This window comes from Papio anubis, chromosome 3, assembly GCF_008728515.1.
Source record: "Papio anubis isolate 15944 chromosome 3, Panubis1.0, whole genome shotgun sequence".
NCBI lineage: Eukaryota > Metazoa > Chordata > Mammalia > Primates > Cercopithecidae > Papio > Papio anubis.
In genome coordinates, this window is record NC_044978.1 from 119,237,356 (window position 1) to 119,254,823 (window position 17,468).

Consider the following 17,468-nt stretch of genomic DNA (forward strand, 5'->3'; position numbering starts at 1 on the left):
AACTCTTAGGCTTTCTAGTTAAGAGGCTAACTTCCTTATTCACAGAAGATTCAAATAGCTCAAAGTTGGAAATACAACTGATGCTCAATAGGTACTTATCAACTGATATGTGTACATTTTACTTCCTAGCCTAATGTAAGCTATTATGGAGATACTACTGTCAAAGTCGGCTCGATCATCAAACATATTTGTTAACTTTGTTCCTGAATTAAGAGGTATATTTAATTCCATTACATGAGCCCAAAAAAGTATTATGAAATCAGAGATCTTGCCAGGAATATCCCATTCCCTTCCCACTCATCCATCCCCTATTTTCACATGCTTAGGGAAGAAATATTCCATTCATTTACAATATACTCCTTGCATAAAGGAAAATGAGTACATTGATCAAATATGATGAACACCAGAATGTACTGCTGTTGTAAGGACAAGGACTTTTATCTTTATTGTCCACTGTTGTCTCTACAGCATCTAGAAACATATCTGCCACATAGCAGTTGCTCAATAAATACTTGCTAAATAAATGAATAAATGAATGACTCTTTGAAGAAATAATTTTGGGCAACCTAAAAAAACTGTTTTCAATGTTGATGTTTTTATTAAGACTTTGGAAGAGTCTTATTATTTTACATAATAATTTTCCCAACTACTTTTACAGAATACCTCAAAAGAAAGAAAATTTATTTTACATTATAGAGCTGATGATACTGCCCTAGTTGAGCCAAACATAGAAAACTTTGGAAAAAACTTACTATAAAACACTGTTTCAATATAATTTTATTAGCCATTATTACATCAAAATTCACATTTAGAGGATCCAGAGGACTGTCTTAGAAAATTCTAGAGCGTATTTAATTAGGTTTTAACAGTAAGGGAGAACTTACTATAGCACAGCCCTTAAAAAGTCAAGAATACTACTGAGAATTAAGTGCAGTTCTATCAAGAACTAGAAATGAACTGCGTGCATAGTGTCACCTAAAGCAAAATTTCATGAAAACATAATACACTTCTATGAATGTATCAGTGGCGAACATCATTGGCTTCCAAAAAATTGACACTAAAGGAATTTCCAATCAAAACATAAGCACAGTGGCTTTCATTCAATATAGAGCTATGATAATTCTATCAAGAGACCCTGAATCCTTAAGTACTTGTAATATGATTTTATGCTGTGACACTAGTACAAAACACATCAACTCTAATGCATAGATGATGACACATGATAACACGATACCAAGGAAAGCCTTTTTCTATATCAGAAAATGCCAACTTCTCCAGTACTGCATAGGGTCGTCATTGCTGATCCAGTGAAATTCTACGTCCTCCAGCTTGAGCAGTATTGTAGGATTCACAAATCTTACATTTCATGCCTAATATATGAAACTGAACAGTGGATCGTCCATTACAGTCATTGCAGAGAATCTGAAAAGAGATTAATTCAAATTAAGTATTTTAAACCTTATAAATACAAGTAGCATTGTCTGCTCATAATAATCCCTTGAAAACCATATGAAATATGTGAAAATACGTACATAAGTCTAAACATTTTCAAAAGTAGAAATTTCTTTTTAGTTTTTCACTGAAAACTCTAAAAGGCTATTAAGGTGGTTCTGCATTCAGAAAGTGAAAAGACAGATTTGAGCAAAAAAAAAAAAAGCTTGTTTTAAAACAGTTTCCAAATATTAAATAGTATAAATAGTACAAGCAAGAAAATTAACCTAGGTATAATCAGATCAATACCTGATACTTACAATTCAAAATAGCAACATGATTTCATTATTTTTCAGTCAAAAATATATCTCAGTTAATAAAACCAAAATTTTTACACAAATAATATTTTTGTTTATTTTTTAGGTTTAGTATACCGTTCCCTGTCTTCTCTGCCTTAGGAATGAATTAGATTGCAAAAAGAGTAGTTCCTAAAATTGAGTAAATAGAGGCTCTTCGCTCATCCCTACAATAACAATAAGATGCTGTTTAAGAATTAATTTCTTCTAGTGCTAAGTAAGAACCTGAAAAATAACAAAGGTGTTAACCTGAAAATCAATACATTACTATGCAAGAAAAGCACTCACTTTTGAATAGTCACACTATAATAAGCAGAAAATTTCCAAATTTGCGCTAAATTATAATTTGGAAAATAATTCTTTAAAAAATACGATCTAAATGTGTATTAGTGGTTGCCTAGGCCTGGGGCATTAGGGAATGACTGCTAATGGGTACGAGCGTTTCCTTTTTAGGATGATAAAAATGTTCTAAAATTGTGGTGATGTTTGCATAACTACATGAATATTTTTAAAAGCACCTAATTGTACAATTTAAATGAATGAGCTGTATAATATGTGAATTGTACCTTAATGAAGCCATTATTTTGAAAAATTATCTACATGGAACATAGCACACTTCAGTCTCTAGTCAATCACATGATTATCGGTTAGTATTCTAAAAGTTATTTTTCATTGCCCTAACAATTATCCACATGAATTATGAAACACTCCAGTGTAAATAAAACAAAAAATAATTTTCATCTGGCTTTGCTACGTGGTTTTTATCCTTGTATGCTGAAGTATCTGAAGATGTTCAGAAAATGTGTAATATAACCAAAAATTATCTAGCCAGAAAACTAGGCTTTCCCATTCTGATCTAAAACTCAATACTAGGGCTGAGGAGAGACAGCAACACATCTTACTTAAAGGAAAAAAGATGATCACTCTCCATAAGACAAAAGGCACAGAAACAACCCTTTAAGCTTTAGTTTGCAGGCTAATTGCAACCAAATACAGTTAGTCAAGACCCTCTGAATCTATTCTGGTTCAGGGCTGCCTGATTCACAAATTGTTTCTCAATTAAGTTCTGTTAAATTTAATTTGTGTAAGGTTTTTCTTCAAACAGCTGACATCAGAAGTGGGATTTGAAGTAGAGCTTGTAGTGACCTCCAAGAGCACCAAGGGACCCAGTAAGGTACCGTTAGGCCCTTTGTGTCCACTGCTCTCTCGCAGCCATTAGGAATCATGGTAAGTTCTCAGATTCTAAAACTCCGCGGATTTGTGTTTTGAGCTATCCAAGTTTTTTTGAACACATTTTTCATCTGAACTGGATTCAGAAGTCGCAGCAAAAACCGGACTGGGTCCAGGATCCAACTGCCTTGGAGCTAGCTAAAGGCCTCTTATGTCTGACTGGGTCAGGCAGAAGCACAGTAAATGGTAAAACAGCAGGGGGTGCAAACTGGCTTTTGGAAATTCACAGGGTTTTTTGTGTCCTGCCTGGATAAAATGTTTATAAAATATAGGCCCTCAGGTAAAGCAGACTTGCTTTTTTTTCAGATCTATCCATACTGCACCCAGGCATGGACATGGACACTAAAATAGTTCTGTTTAATTTTTGAGTAAACTGCAAACAATAAAAAAGAATGCTTTCTTTCCCCTACTCTCTTAGTGGGCTCCACCCTAAACTCAGTAATTTTAGCTAAGAAACAGTAAATTTTTAAAAACCATCTATGGAACTAAAATATACCTATCCAGCATTTAACTGACTATACAGAAGGCTATCCTGAAACCCTTTTGGTAAAATCAATTTATATCTATAAAGGAAATTTCCATTTGTAAAGGTGTCTGTCTGTGTACATTAGGAACTCTTATCACTGTTTTAAATTTACATAGTCATACCTTTGTTTAAGGTGATTTTCTGGCCATCTTGTCGTAACTTTTACACCATTTTTTCCTTGGTTTGAGCAAATGATGGCACAATATTTACATCTAAAGTCTTAGCTCTGTGCTTTAGAGATATAAATTTTCTACCTTGTTTGACCTAAGAGTTGGTCCTTTAGAAATGCATATTTAGGGCTGCCTAGCTAACAATTGCTCAGGGCAATGAAACAGGTTAATTGGAAAACTGATAGTCTGAATGGGGAATAGAAAAACTATTTAAAAGCCCGCAAATGAAAATCCTTTAGGAAAGCTCTAAGATCTGCTTCTGCCTGTGTCTGTATTCCTACAGGTGTTACGTGTATGTGATAACATTCGGTAAATAAAGCCAGTTTTTATACTGTTAGTAAAATAAGAGTGGCTTCAGAGGTGTCTGTTGAATATAATTCAACACTTGCTTGATTTGACTGTGACCTTGTTTTGGGTTTTGAACCTCTAGATTCTGAAGTCTGGCTAAGTGAGGCCTGGGTACATGTTCTCAGTGCCTAGACCTGTAGCTACAAGGCAGAATCAAGCCCACTAGAGCGTCTTCTTCCCTGCCTTAGCTTTGCCTCCTGGCTAATCAAGCCCACTAGGGCTTCTTCTTCCCTGCCTTAGCTTTGCCTCCTGGCTATTCTGCGAGGGGTTCCGTCCTCCAGGCATCATCTTTACAGCTCTGTCTTCTGTTCAAAGCTCTATAAGTGGTATGTAAATTCAAGACTCAGCCAGGCTCTGCCCTTCATAGCCTCCTGGTTGACATATGACTACTTGAGACTCAAGATGACTGGGAAAACATTAGGGAGGGTACACCTGTGTCCTAATTTCAAATTTCTTTTCAGTAATTTAAAATCTTATATGTTTAAGTAATCATAAAACTTTTAAGTCATTTGTAAGTTAAAATGCTAAAACATTAATTATAAGTTTATATACTTTGGCATCTTATTTTTATATAGCATAGAAAAGCTAAATATATTTAGATATCTTAATAAATAATAATTTAAGGAAACATCCTTCCAAAAAATTAAAATGGCTTCCATCTATAAATACTGATACAAAACAGTTCAAAATTACTTCCTAAGGTTTTCACTGGAAATTAGGATTACTAAGAGTTGAAACTGTAGTTAATATATGTAACTAAAACTACTAGATGTAAGAAAAACAATTCCCTATATGGAGTATAAAAACAAGCAAGATATACTTTTGGTGAGAAAAGTTGCCAAGGCATGTGTTTAAAAAAAATTTAGCTTTAGGAGGCCAAGGTGGGCAGATCACAAGGTCAGGAGTTCGAGACCAGCCTGGCTAATATGATGAAACCCTGTCTCTACTAAAAGTACAAAAATTAGTCGGGTATGGTGCTGTATGCTTGCAGTCCCAGCTACTCAGGAGGCTGAGGCAGAAGAATTGCTTAAACCCTGGAGGCAGAGGTCGCAGTGAGCCAAGATTGCTCCACTGCACTCCAGCCTAGGTGACAGAGCAAGACTCTGACTCAAAAAAAAAAAAAAAATTTTTTTTGGTCTAGTTTGAAGTTACTTAATGGTTGTTTCAAATTGAAGGAATAAAAAAGTGTAGATTAAAATACAGAACGTTCGAAAGAAAGAATTTTAAAAGTTTATAAGGGAATATAAAAGATTTATGGAAATCTTACGTGGTAAAAAAACTGACAGATTGGATGGATTTGTTTATAAGGTTTTATTAAAATTAGCTTTAGTCCTAATAATACAAAGGTAAAATCTGGTTTTCTCTCTTGAACAAAGATTTCATGTAGTATTAATAAGACAGTAAAATATTTTTGTTTACTTTTTGAGTAAACTTCAAACAAAAAGAAGAGACAAGGCGAAACAGATTTTGTCTCACGCTGTCTCAGGACTTTTGGTTGTTTAGAAAACTGAGTTTCAAAGAGTAAATGTTTTCACTTTTTAAAACCTGTTAATTCTCATATTGGCTATACAAATGACTATTATTTTATAGTGACTTATGATTCTATTTTGGTCAAGTGTTTTAAATCTTCAACACACTTGACAAGCTTCCCAAAACCAAATTTCAACTTCAAAATTAAGTCTTTTTTTTTTTTGACCTCTAACTTTGGCATGCTACAAAGGGCCCCTGCAGCATCCTAAGAGAGAAAAAAGGATTATTTGATCTGTTAAATTACATAAGAAGCATTGTCAGATAAGAAATGATATTTAACTTTTCTGTTATATTTTTATTAAGATTTATTCCAAGATTATATGATTCTAAAATTCTTTATGTCTGAGCATGTTCTATCAGTCTTGATTATGGTTATTGTGTTATTGCAGGCCACAGAAATAACCAAATTTCCTTGTCAATCATGTCTTTATAACCATTTTAAGTTGTTTCCACAGTTAACTGCTTAATTCTGATGCAGTTTCTCTGAAAACGTCACAAGCAAGCAAAATCCTACAGTTCTGTGTCTTCAAGGAGGTTCATGAAAGGATGAATAGGACCCTGACAAGCTCTCTTAAATACAGATTTCTGACAACTTTAGGACTTGGACCGGATAACAATTCCTAGAACTCTCTAATGGAGAGACTGACTGGTTTATAAAACTGCTAACCCAAGCAGAATAAAAATTAATTGAATACCAAGAAAATACTTGCCAGACTTTCACACTAAATCAGCCAGTACTGAAATTGTTTAGATTTCAATCAACTCCACAATCCAAGCCAAATTACCTATAATAACCCTTCAGTTATCAGTGGGAGGCACCTAATCTGGTATTTAAGAGGACACAAATCCAATGTTAAGTGTGGACTCATGGAGAACCTGGACAGCCCCCTGGCCCTTCCTAAATCCTTAAAGCTTCCATTATTAAAAGTTCTGCATTCCAGCTGGGTGAGGTGGCTCACTCCTATAATCCCAGCACTTTGGGAGGCCGAGGCAGGCGGATCATGAGGTCAGGAGTTTGAGACCAGCCTGGCCAACATGGCAAAACCCCAACTCTACTAAAGTACAAAAATTAGCCAGGTATGGTGGCGGGCACGTGTAATCCCAGCTACTCGGGAGGCTGAGGCAGGAGAATCACTTGAACCTTGGAGGTGGAGGTTGCAGTAAGCCAAGATTGTGCCACTGCACTCCAGCCTGCGCAACAAGGGCAAGACTCTGTCTCCAAAAAAAAAAAGTTCTGCATTCCATGGCTCATCATGGAAAAGATAAAATAATCCAAATTTTATACAGATATATAAAATTTATATATATTGCTAAATTGCTAAAATAATTTGTGACCAATGTTTGCTTTGTCGAAACCATAATCCTGGGAAGACAATCAAAACTTCAAGCACATTTCTGCTACCTGATGGGTCATTTAAGTATTTACAGAGGGATTACATTCAACTGTCATTTTCAGTGCCTGTTTTCTGGTTGTACAGAAGGTATCCCATGCAAGAGGGTTAATTCTATTACAGTTAAAAGGTTATTATAAAATGTGTTTCTCTCATGGGACATTCCTAGAGAAATCTCCAGTGACAGAGGTACTTATTTCACTGGACAAGTTGTAAAATAGTTACATAAGATAGTACAAATACAATAGCATTAGACAAAACTAACTGAATTGACTGAATTGCCTTGGTTAAACATACTGCAGATTGATATTGCAGATTGATGGCAATCAGATCCATTTGAAGTGGAAAACATAAGTTGACCCCTTATGCAATAATCACTGGAAGGCCTATGCACCTAATAATAAATAGAATCTCATGCATCTTCCACTACCAAACTCTGATACGACTAAATGCTGCAAGGCTTTTATGCATTATGCCAAAGTACATTTTCATCAGGTAAAGAAAATTTTGATGGTCCAATGACTAAGAACAATCAAACCCTTCACAATCTAGAATCTGGAGATTGGGTCTTCTGAGAACAACATCAGAGAAAGACTGCCTTTCCCACACACACTGCAGTAAATCTTCTGGACTTTGAACCTTAGGTTCATTATCTCACAATTCAGAAGGGACCCTCCACACTCTTGGAACTGGACACCCTTTAGAGACCTTAAGGTAAAGTTAACCAGGAAAGTTTTTTCCCAGAAGCAAGCGGCATTTTAGCGTGGACAGTTTTTTCCCAAGACCGTGAATCAAGACTTTTCTGTAATTATAACTCTTATCTCTCAATTTGTTCTTTGCTTATGATTCTGTGAACAACAGAAGTGAAAAAGGGGTCTCCTGTGTGCACTCGATAAAAATAAGTCTAAGATGGAATAAAAAGGGTAATAAACACTAAAAACCAAAACATAATCTCAAAAATCAGCAAATATGTTCTCCTGAAATAAAATGTAAAATAATTAAAAATAAAATGTACTTAAAACCTCCCACCAGTGATCCAACCCTAGTCAGTTATATTACTGACTGACTCTGGCAAGTAATGTGTAAACAATTCAGAATAAAGTTTTTGCCTGCCATCTAGTGTTGGGAAAAACTACATAAAGGCATTCTTAAGACTTTTTTTTTCCTGATCTGAGCTACATATTTAACTAAAATTTAAAAATCATTTGTGCTTTCCATAATCATCACATTAGCATCTGTGTCAAACCAGTATTTTTTTTCTTTTTTGGCAAATTCAAGCAGGAGGGCAAAAATGAAGAGTGTCAACAAGGAATCTACAAAGTATTGATTCTACTCACATCCACAGTCATGTTCTGATATTCTGATGGCATAGGAGTCTGTGCTACTTCATCATCCAGCTGTCTCCAATACCTGGTCATATCTAAAGCAGAGTGCATACATAATGGACATCTGTAGCCTCTGAAAAAGATAAAAAGGTTATTTTCCAAACATTAAACAAAGAATATATTAATTCAGGTATACAAGAAGATGCAAGCTACATGAACCATTCAAAACAGGCATTTTCCTCTATTTCAAGATAATCTCTTAGGAACCTGGGAACTTTCACACTATACAACTTTTAAATTAATTCCTGTATACTTATTTAAAACTAAGTCTTTTTCCTCAGTATTATAAAATGGAGAGTAATTAGTCCATATTCTTTGTAGAATATACTTCATATATTTTTACAAACTAATTAAGCTACTCCCTAGCTAAACAACCTTAATTTCTTAATACACTCATGCGAAGATACTGTATTTGTTAAAAATTATTCAGCTATTATTTCCATTCTAAAAATTTGAAAAACAAAAATGCCCTCTCCCTAGCTCTTCAAATTTTTGCTCATCAATCTGTAGGACCAAAATACAGTCTCCTCTTTTCAATTATTTTCATCTAATTTTAATATCCTTTCCATTAATAAAGTCTTAGCTTTAATGATTGCTTCACCTACTTTCTTTTACTTCATTATACTTAGCCAATATAACAACCTAACAAATTTTCAGCAATATTTTTCGGCATTTTTACAACACTGTAACAGCATCCGGCAAAGACTGCTTCCTGGTATATATGGTCAGAAAAAAAAAGAGGTATCTATCTCAAATTGTGGGAGGAGACGAGGCTTAAGAGAAACATATAGCAAAGATATAGTTCTATATCCAAGATGCTTTGTCCTGTTTTAACACTATTCATCTACCCTACCCATTTCAATATAAATATTGCCATGCCCAATACAGTATAAGTAACAACGTTTGTCCACCACCCCATACCACACACACAAAAAAATCAAACATCTTACAATTATTTTTAAAATCCCAAACACTCACTCTTTCAACATTTCTTCATAACACGTTCTGAAAGAAAATATAAGATTATTTTAGTAAAACAAAAACTGTCTCCACTATTTTCAAACATCATTGAGAAAAAAATGTTACTTTACCTATGTAAAAGATGTCCACATGGCAAGACATGAGCAACAACACGGGATGTGTGAATGTCCTGTAAAGGAAATAAATGTTAGTGCTTGTATGAAGACAATATAAACATCCAAGTATTTTGAATTCAAGAGCTGAGACTTCCAAAGTAAAAAATATTTTAAGCCTACCTCCAAACATATTGGACAATTCTGTCGGGACACATTTTCAATACACTGTTTAAAAGAGAAATTCACATTAACAAAAGCTTAACTAGATGAAAATGTCAGGTATAACAGTATTAATAATAAAAATTAACAAAATCAACTTACTAAAAATAATAGCTAACATTAATATATGCTTATATATCAGAAAAGAGTTTTTTAACAGTTATTTAAATCTCACACTATTTCAGGCTTGGCACATTACCTGATACAGTGAAAATAATAAACATTATTGAGATTACTTTCACTTCCACAGATAAGGAAAGTGACTTAGGAATTCAAGACACTTACCCAAGATCCAAAGATAATAAGATTTGGAACCTCTGCATATTATGTATGTTTTGCTCCAAAGCCAGTGACCTAAATTAGTAAGCTCAACTACTTACTAATAATATTGGTAATAATAATAGTTCATATTATTGAAATTTACTATATGCCATGTTCAGCACAGTACCTGTATAAGATCAATTAAATCTCACAATCCTAGATGAAATAGGCTATGATTGTTATACCATTTTACAGTTGAAGCAGTGGAAGCCTAGAGAAGAACTTCCAAAGTCACAGTTAAACTGGCGCTCCAGTAGGCTAACTTCAGAGCCTGAGTTCTTAATTTGACAAGATTTAATGTCTGATTAAATGCAAGGAGGTAAGGGAAAGCACTGTGCCATGGAAGACTCCCGGGTTTTTAATGGAAGCACTTAATAGATGGCAGGACCACGTAGTAATACAGACAATAAAAGATAACTTAAAAAACAACAAAACAAAAAAACCGTAACAAAAAAATAGATATGTTTCTGAAAGATGACAGTATAGTGGGGAGATAAACCCTCAAAATAATAAGCTTAAGAGTAAGTTTAAAAATCTAGACTGTAATCCTAGCTCTGCTATTTACCAGTCCTTCAGATTTTAGACTAGCCACTGCTTTAGTCTTATGTTTCTTATTTATAAAATAAAATTAATACATATTTCATTTGATTCTAAAGTACATCTCACACATACATTTTAACATCCCCGCAATTACAACATATCTGATCATCAGTAGCATCTCTGAGTTGACGGAACGCAAATGCTGAGGTGAGGATGCAATGAGTTAGTGTGTGCACACTCACACACACACTACACATGCTTTGGAAACCAGAACATCAGGGAAATGTAATCTATAAGATACTACTGACTCCTGGCTATCTCCACTAGCATAGCTTGCCATCACCACAAGCTCAAGTTTAAAAACCAAACTCAATCTTTTATCTTCAAAAAATTTACAATCTACTAATAAGTACCTTAAGTTGGGACTGAAAATCTTCAGAGTCATCTTTACTCCGCCTCACTCTTTTTCCTTAATACCATTACCACATCATGTATGTTCATTATTCATCTCAATTTTCCTCACCACTTTACTATTTAGGCCAAGTTCTAGCTAATATTATATTTCTGCAATAACTTCTTATCCTTACCTTCTATCGAACCTACTATACTGCTAAGTAAATAATTTCAGTCTCTTTCCAATTAATGTCTATCTGTCTCTCTCTCTCTCTCTCTCAACAGCTACAATGTTGCTACTTACACTGTTCTCCCTTATCTGGAATTTCCTATACTTGAACAAGTATGATTTACACTTCACTTTACACCAATCTTCCATTCTTTTAATTAAATTCTTGTAGTAGGTAGAATCAGTACTATAAATGTAATACTTTATTAGATTTTTTTTTAAATAATGAAAAAGGGCCTGGGATTGTGACATAATTCCTATATCCAGATTTAAAATATGTATGTCTTAATTGTAAAAAAAAAAAATAGTAAAATATTTTCCGAATTTTCTTAGAATGCTGTGCTAATTAGGTTACACCATTCAGTATTTCTCCTGTTTTCAAGTTATTCTTAAACACAGTGCCAATGGTAAGAATCCATAAACCAACTTTGAAGTTGTCAACATTATGTTAATAAGTGATATAAGCATTCTTACACTATAGAGAATAAAAGGAATTGTAGATCAGATATTCTGAGGTACATATTTTAAAATATCTATTTGTTAATACTGCTTTTCAAAACAGCAATACAGTTGCACTTGAAAAATATGAAAATTAGCATGCTTCCAAAACATATTAGAAGTTAAGCTTGTTTCAAAAACACTGCACTACTTTAAAAATTACACAAACTAAATTATATACCTTGTGTCTTCCTTGAAGATTCATAGCTAGACATAAGTTACATTTCAAACAATGGAAAAAATCTTCCTTTGGGCCAATCCTAGCAAAACACATGAAAGTCAAAAGATTAGATGATTTTTTACTACAGTCATGATTTGTTCATTACGTAAAACACAAGTTTAGTCTCTGTAAAAAAAACTTTCCAGCCACAATGGAGAATATGGGATAAACCCCTGTCTCCCCAACATCCCTCTCCAAATGTAAGCACTATACACAGAGTGGTATCTACCCTTCTAGAGCTTTTTTTTTCCTACAAAATTGCAAAAAGAGACAAAGACAGACACACAACACACTTCGGGTTTGATTTCTTGTATTAATGGATTCTTTCTACAGATGCCATTCTGCAACTTTTTTTCACTTAATACATTCTGAAGATTTTATGTCTACACAGAACCACTTCATTCTTTATCACAGTCATCACAATAATTTTATTAAATATAAGAGGTAGATATAATCAGAATTAATAATATATCATCAGCTATAGTTGCCCTATTGTGCTATCATATATTTCAAAGTAACAAGAAAAGATTAGGAATGTTTGCAACATAAATAAATAATAAATGTTTGAGGAGATGGATATCCCAATTACCCTTAGTTGATCATTATTACACACCATATGCTTGTATCAAAATACATGTATCCCAATAGGTAAAATTATGTATCAATAAATAATAACGATATAGAAAATAACTATTACAAGGTAACAAAAAATTGATAAAAATTACGAAAGCCAAAAATAAGTTTATTATAAGCAAGAAACTTAAAAGTACAAAGGCAGAATGAAATTTAAATAATGGGATGAAAAACATGTGACATACAAACATAAGAAAGTTCTGTGACTGTATTACTATAAGAAAACAGACCTCAAAACGATGAATATTACTGTAGGTATGAAAGAATGTATCAAAATTACAACAAGGTTCATGTACATTAAACAAAATGTTCATATACTTAACAATACAGATTCAAAGTACATAAAACAAATGAAAAAGATAGTATTAAAGGCGAAAATAGAGAAATATACCATCATACTTATAGATACTGACATTGTATCAGTAACGGTTAGAACAAATTTTAAAAATCAGAAATAACATAGAAGCTTAGTACAAAAATTTCACCTAATTTGACCTAATAGGCATTTATCAAATACTGTATCATATAGTGGTGGAATGCAATATTTTCAAATGCATATTTTTTTTCCAGCTGAATGAACTTTATTTGCACATTATTTGTTATACTTTCTGTACCCTCATTTTATATTGGCTTAATACATTTTGACATTTCTTTTTTTTTCTTCTTTTAACTTAATGTTTTTTTTTAATTAATTTATTTTTTATTATACTTTTTAAGTTCTAGGGTACATGTGCACAACGTGCAGGTTTCTTACATATGTATACATGTGCCATGTTGGTGTGCTGCATCCATTAACTCATCATTTACATTAGGTATGTCTCCTAATGCTATCCTGCCCTGCTACCCCTGTCCCACGACAGGCCCTTGTGTGTCATGCTCCCCTTCCTGTGTCCAAGTGTTCTCATTGTTCAATTCCCACCCATGAGTGAGAACATGCGGTGTTTGGTTTACTGTTCTTGCGATGGTTTGCTGAGAATGATGGTTTCCAGCTGCATCCATGTCCCTACAAAGGACATGAACTCATCCTGTTTTATGGCTGCATAGTATGCCATGGTGTGTATGTGCCACATTTTCTTAATCCAGTCTGTCATTGATGGACATTTCGCTGCATAAATGTCTTCTTTTCGGAAGTGTCTGTTCATATCCTTCACCCACTTTTTGATGGGGTCGTTTGTTTTTTTCTTGTAAATTTGTTTGAGTTCTTTGTAGGTTCTGTATATCAGCCCTCTGTCAAATGGATCGATTACAAAAATGTTCTCCCATTCTGTAGGTTGCCTGTTCACTCTCATGGTATTTTCCTTTGCTGTGCAGAAGCTCTTTAGTTGAATTAGATCTCATTTGTCAATTTTGGCTTTTGTTGCCATTGCTTTTGGTGTTTTAGACATGAAGTCCTTGCCCGTGCCTATGTCCTGAATGGTACTGCCTAGGTTTTCTTCTAGGGTTTTTATGGTTTTAGGTCTAACATTTAAGTCTCTAATCCATCTTGAATTAATTTTTGTATAAGGTGTAAGGAAGGGATTCAGTTTCAGCTTTCTACATATGGCTAGCCAGTTTTCCCAGCACCATTTGTTAAATAGGGAATCCTTTCCCCATTTCTTATTTTTGTCAGCTTTGTCAAAGATCAGATGGTTGTAGATGTGTGGTATTATTTCCGAGGGCTCTGTACTGTTCCATTGGTCTATATCTCTGTTTTGGTACCAGTACCATGCTGTTTTGGTTACTGTAGCCTTGTAGTAGAGTTTGCAGTCAGGTGGCGTGATGCCTCCAGCTTTGTTCTTTTGGCTTAGGATTGTCTTGGCAATGCGGGCTCTTCTGGTTCCATATGAACTTTAAAGTAATTTTTTTCAATTCTGTGAAGAAAGTCATTGGTAGCTTAATGGGGATGGCATTAAATCTATAAATTACCTTGGGTGGTATGGCCATTTTCTTTTTCTTTTTTTTTTTTTTAGAAACTGATGTTTATTTTCTATCAACCATTTTTCCATGTTGCTTAAGAGCCCATGCAAAAACAGCTTAAGATCATTCAGTGGTTGCTCCTACCCATTCAGTGGCCTGAGCAGTGGGAGCTGCAGACCAGTCTTCCGTGGCAGGCTGAGCACTCCAGTCTTCAGTAGGGAACTGCTGAATAGGCACAGAGGGCACCTGCACACCTTCAGACCAGTCTGCAACCTCTGGCTGAGTAGCAGTGAACTCAGGAGCTGGAGCAGTCCATTCACCCTGAAATTCCTCCTTGGTCACTGCCTTTTCAGCAGCAGCCTGCTCTTCTTTTTCAATCTCCTCAGGATCTCTGTAGAAGTAGAGATCAGGCATGACCTCCCACGGGTGTTCACGGGAAATGGTGCCACGCATGCGCAGAACTTCCCGAGCCAGCATCCACCACATCAAACCCACTGAATGAGCTCCCTTGTTGTTGCATGGGATGGCAATGTCCACAGAGCGCAGAGGAGAATCTGTGTTACACAGAGCAATGGTAGGTAGGTTAACATAAGATGCCTCCGTGAGAGGCTGGTGGTCAGCCCTGGGGTCAGTAACCACAAGAAGCCGTGGCTCCCGGAAGGCTGCCTGGATCTGGTTAGTGAAGGTTCCAGGAGTGAAGCGGCCAGCAATTGGAGTGGCTCCAGTGGCAGCAGCAAACTTCAGCACGGCCCTCTGGCCAGTATTCCTGGAGGATATAACACTGACATCAGCAGGGTTTTCAATGGCAACAATGGCACGAGCCGCCAGCAGAAGCTTCTCCCAGGTCCTCTTCAGATTTATGATGTAGATGCCATCACTTTTCCTTTTATAGATGTACAGTTCCATCTGGAAGTCAAGATTGGTGCCACCTAAGTGGGTTCCTGCTGCAAGGAACTTAAGGACATCCTCCTCCTTCATTTGCAGGACATCAAGGGCTCCGGACATTGTGAAAGTTTCCCTTTAAGTTACGACAGGAATCCAGAACAACGCCGTACGGACCCCTCTGTAGGTAGCGCAGAAAGCCACTTTCATGTTACTAGTTTTTCCTATCCATGAGCATGGAATGTTCTTCCATTTGTTTGTGTTCTCTTTTATTTCACCGACCAGTGGTCTGTAGTTTTCCTTGAAGAGGTCCTTCACATCCCTTGTAAGTTGGATTCCTAGGTATTTTATACTCTTTTTTTTTTTTTTTTTTTTTTTTTTGAGACGGAGTTTTGCTCTGTAGCCCGGGCTGGAGTGCAGTGGCCGGATCTCAGCTCACTGCAAGCTCCGCCTCCAGGGTTCCCGCCATTCTCCTGCCTCAGCCTCCGGAGTAGCTGGGACTACAGGCGCCCGCCACCTCGCCCGGCTAGTTTTTTGTATTTTTAGTAGAGACGGGGTTTCACCGTGTTAGCCAGGATGGTCTCGATCTCCTGACCTCGTGATCCACCCGTCTCGGCCTCCCAAAGTGCTGGGATTACAGGCTTGAGCCACCGTATACTCTTTGAAGCAATTGTGAATGGAAGTTCGTTCATGATTTGGCTCTCTGTTTGTCTGATTGGTGTATAAGAATGCTTGTGATTTTTGCACATTGATTTTGTATCATGAGACTTTGCTGAAGTTGCTTATCAGCTTAAGGAAATTTTGGGCTGAGACAATGGGGTTTTCTAAGTATACAGTCATGTCATCTGCAAACAGGGACAATTTGACTTCTTCTTTTCCTAATTGAATACCCTTTATTTCTTTCTCCTGCCTGACTGCCCTGGCCAGAACTTCCAACACTATGTTGAATAGGAGTGGTGAGAGAGGGCATCCCTGTCTTCTGCCAGTTTTCAAAGGGAATGCTTCCAGTTTTTGCCCATTCAGTATAACATTGGCTGTGGGTGTGTCATAAATAGCTCTTATGATTTTGAGATACGTTCCATCAATACCGAATTTATTGAGAGTTTTTAGCATGAAGGGCTGTTGAATTTTGTCAAAGGCCTTTTCTACATCTATTGAGATAATCATGTGGTTTTTGTCTTTGGTTCTGTTTATATGCTGGATTACGTTTATTGATTTGCGTATGTTGAACCAGTCTTGCATCCCAGGGATAAAGCCCACTTGATCATGGTGGATAAGCTTTTTGATGTGCTGCTGGATTCGGTTTGCCAGTATTTTATTGAGGATTTTTGCATTGATGTTCATCAGGGATATTGGTCTAAAATTCTCTTTTTTTGTTGTCTCCCTGCCAGCCTTTGGTATCAGGAGATGTTGCCTCATAAAATGAGTTAGGGAGGATTCCCTCTTTTTCTATTGATCAGAATAGTTTCAGAAGGAATGGTACCAGCTCCTCCATGTACCTCTGGTAGAATCTGGCTGTGAATCCGTCTGGTCCTGGACTTTTTTTGGTTGGTAGGCTATTAATTATTGCCTCAATTTCAGAACCTGTTATTGGTCAATTCAGGGATTCAACTTCTTCCTGGTTTAGCCTTGGGAGAGTGTATGTGTCCAGGAATTTATCCATTCCTTCTAGGTTTTCTAGTTTATTTGCATAGAGGTGTTTATAGTATTCTCTGATGGTAGTTTGTATTTCTGTGGGGTCGGTGGTGATATCCCCTTTATCATTTTTTATTGCATCTATTTGATTCTTCTCTCTTTTCTTCTTTATTAGTCTTGCTAGCAGTCTATCAATTTTGTTGATCTTTTCAAAAAAAAGCTCCTGGATTCACTGATGTTTTGAAGGGTTTTTTGTGTCACTATCTCCTTCAATTCTGCTCTGATCTTAGTCATTTCTGGCCTTCTGCTAGCTTTTGAATGTGTTTGCTCTTGCTTTTCTAGTTCTTTTAATTGTGATGTTAGCGTGTCAACTTTAGATCTTTCCTGCTTTCTCTTGTGGGCATTTAGTGCTATAAATTTCCCTCTACATACTGCTTTAAATGTGTCCCAGAGATTCTGGTATGTTTTATCTTTGTTCTCATTGGTTTCAAAGAACATCTTTATTTCTGCCTTCATTTCTTTATGTACCCAGTATTCATTCAGGAGCAGGTTCAGTTTC

The 17,468-nt window shown here is 35.8% G+C and overlaps 2 protein-coding genes across 7 annotated transcripts in view; both read right to left on the bottom strand.

Annotated features, from left to right (window-relative positions):
* Positions 1–576: 576 nt before the first annotated feature.
* RCHY1 (ring finger and CHY zinc finger domain containing 1) overlaps positions 577–17,468 on the bottom strand; it is a 39,017-nt gene continuing 22,125 nt past the window's right edge. For 2 of the 6 annotated variants that reach the window (XM_021938520.2, XM_021938521.1), the window contains 6 exons: positions 11,825–11,903; positions 9,624–9,668; positions 9,459–9,517; positions 9,346–9,372; positions 8,320–8,440; positions 760–1,422 (listed from right to left, as the gene is read on the bottom strand). In XM_021938520.2, coding sequence (XP_021794212.1) covers positions 1,294–1,422; positions 8,320–8,440; positions 9,346–9,372; positions 9,459–9,517; positions 9,624–9,668; positions 11,825–11,848 — 405 coding nt within the window. In that variant the 5' untranslated portion in view covers positions 11,849–11,903 and the 3' untranslated portion in view covers positions 760–1,293. Of the gene's footprint in view, positions 1,423–8,319; positions 8,441–9,345; positions 9,373–9,458; positions 9,518–9,623; positions 9,669–11,824; positions 11,904–17,468 lie in introns of all 6 variants that reach the window. The other 4 variants (XM_021938518.1, XM_021938516.2, XM_021938517.1 and 1 more) reach the window with 4 other exon arrangements.
* Positions 14,430–15,535, bottom strand: LOC101018442 (40S ribosomal protein SA-like). The gene has a single exon (XM_009206930.4). The coding sequence runs from the start codon at positions 15,395–15,397 to the stop codon at positions 14,516–14,518; it is 882 nt and encodes a 293-aa protein (XP_009205194.2). The 5' UTR covers positions 15,398–15,535; the 3' UTR covers positions 14,430–14,515.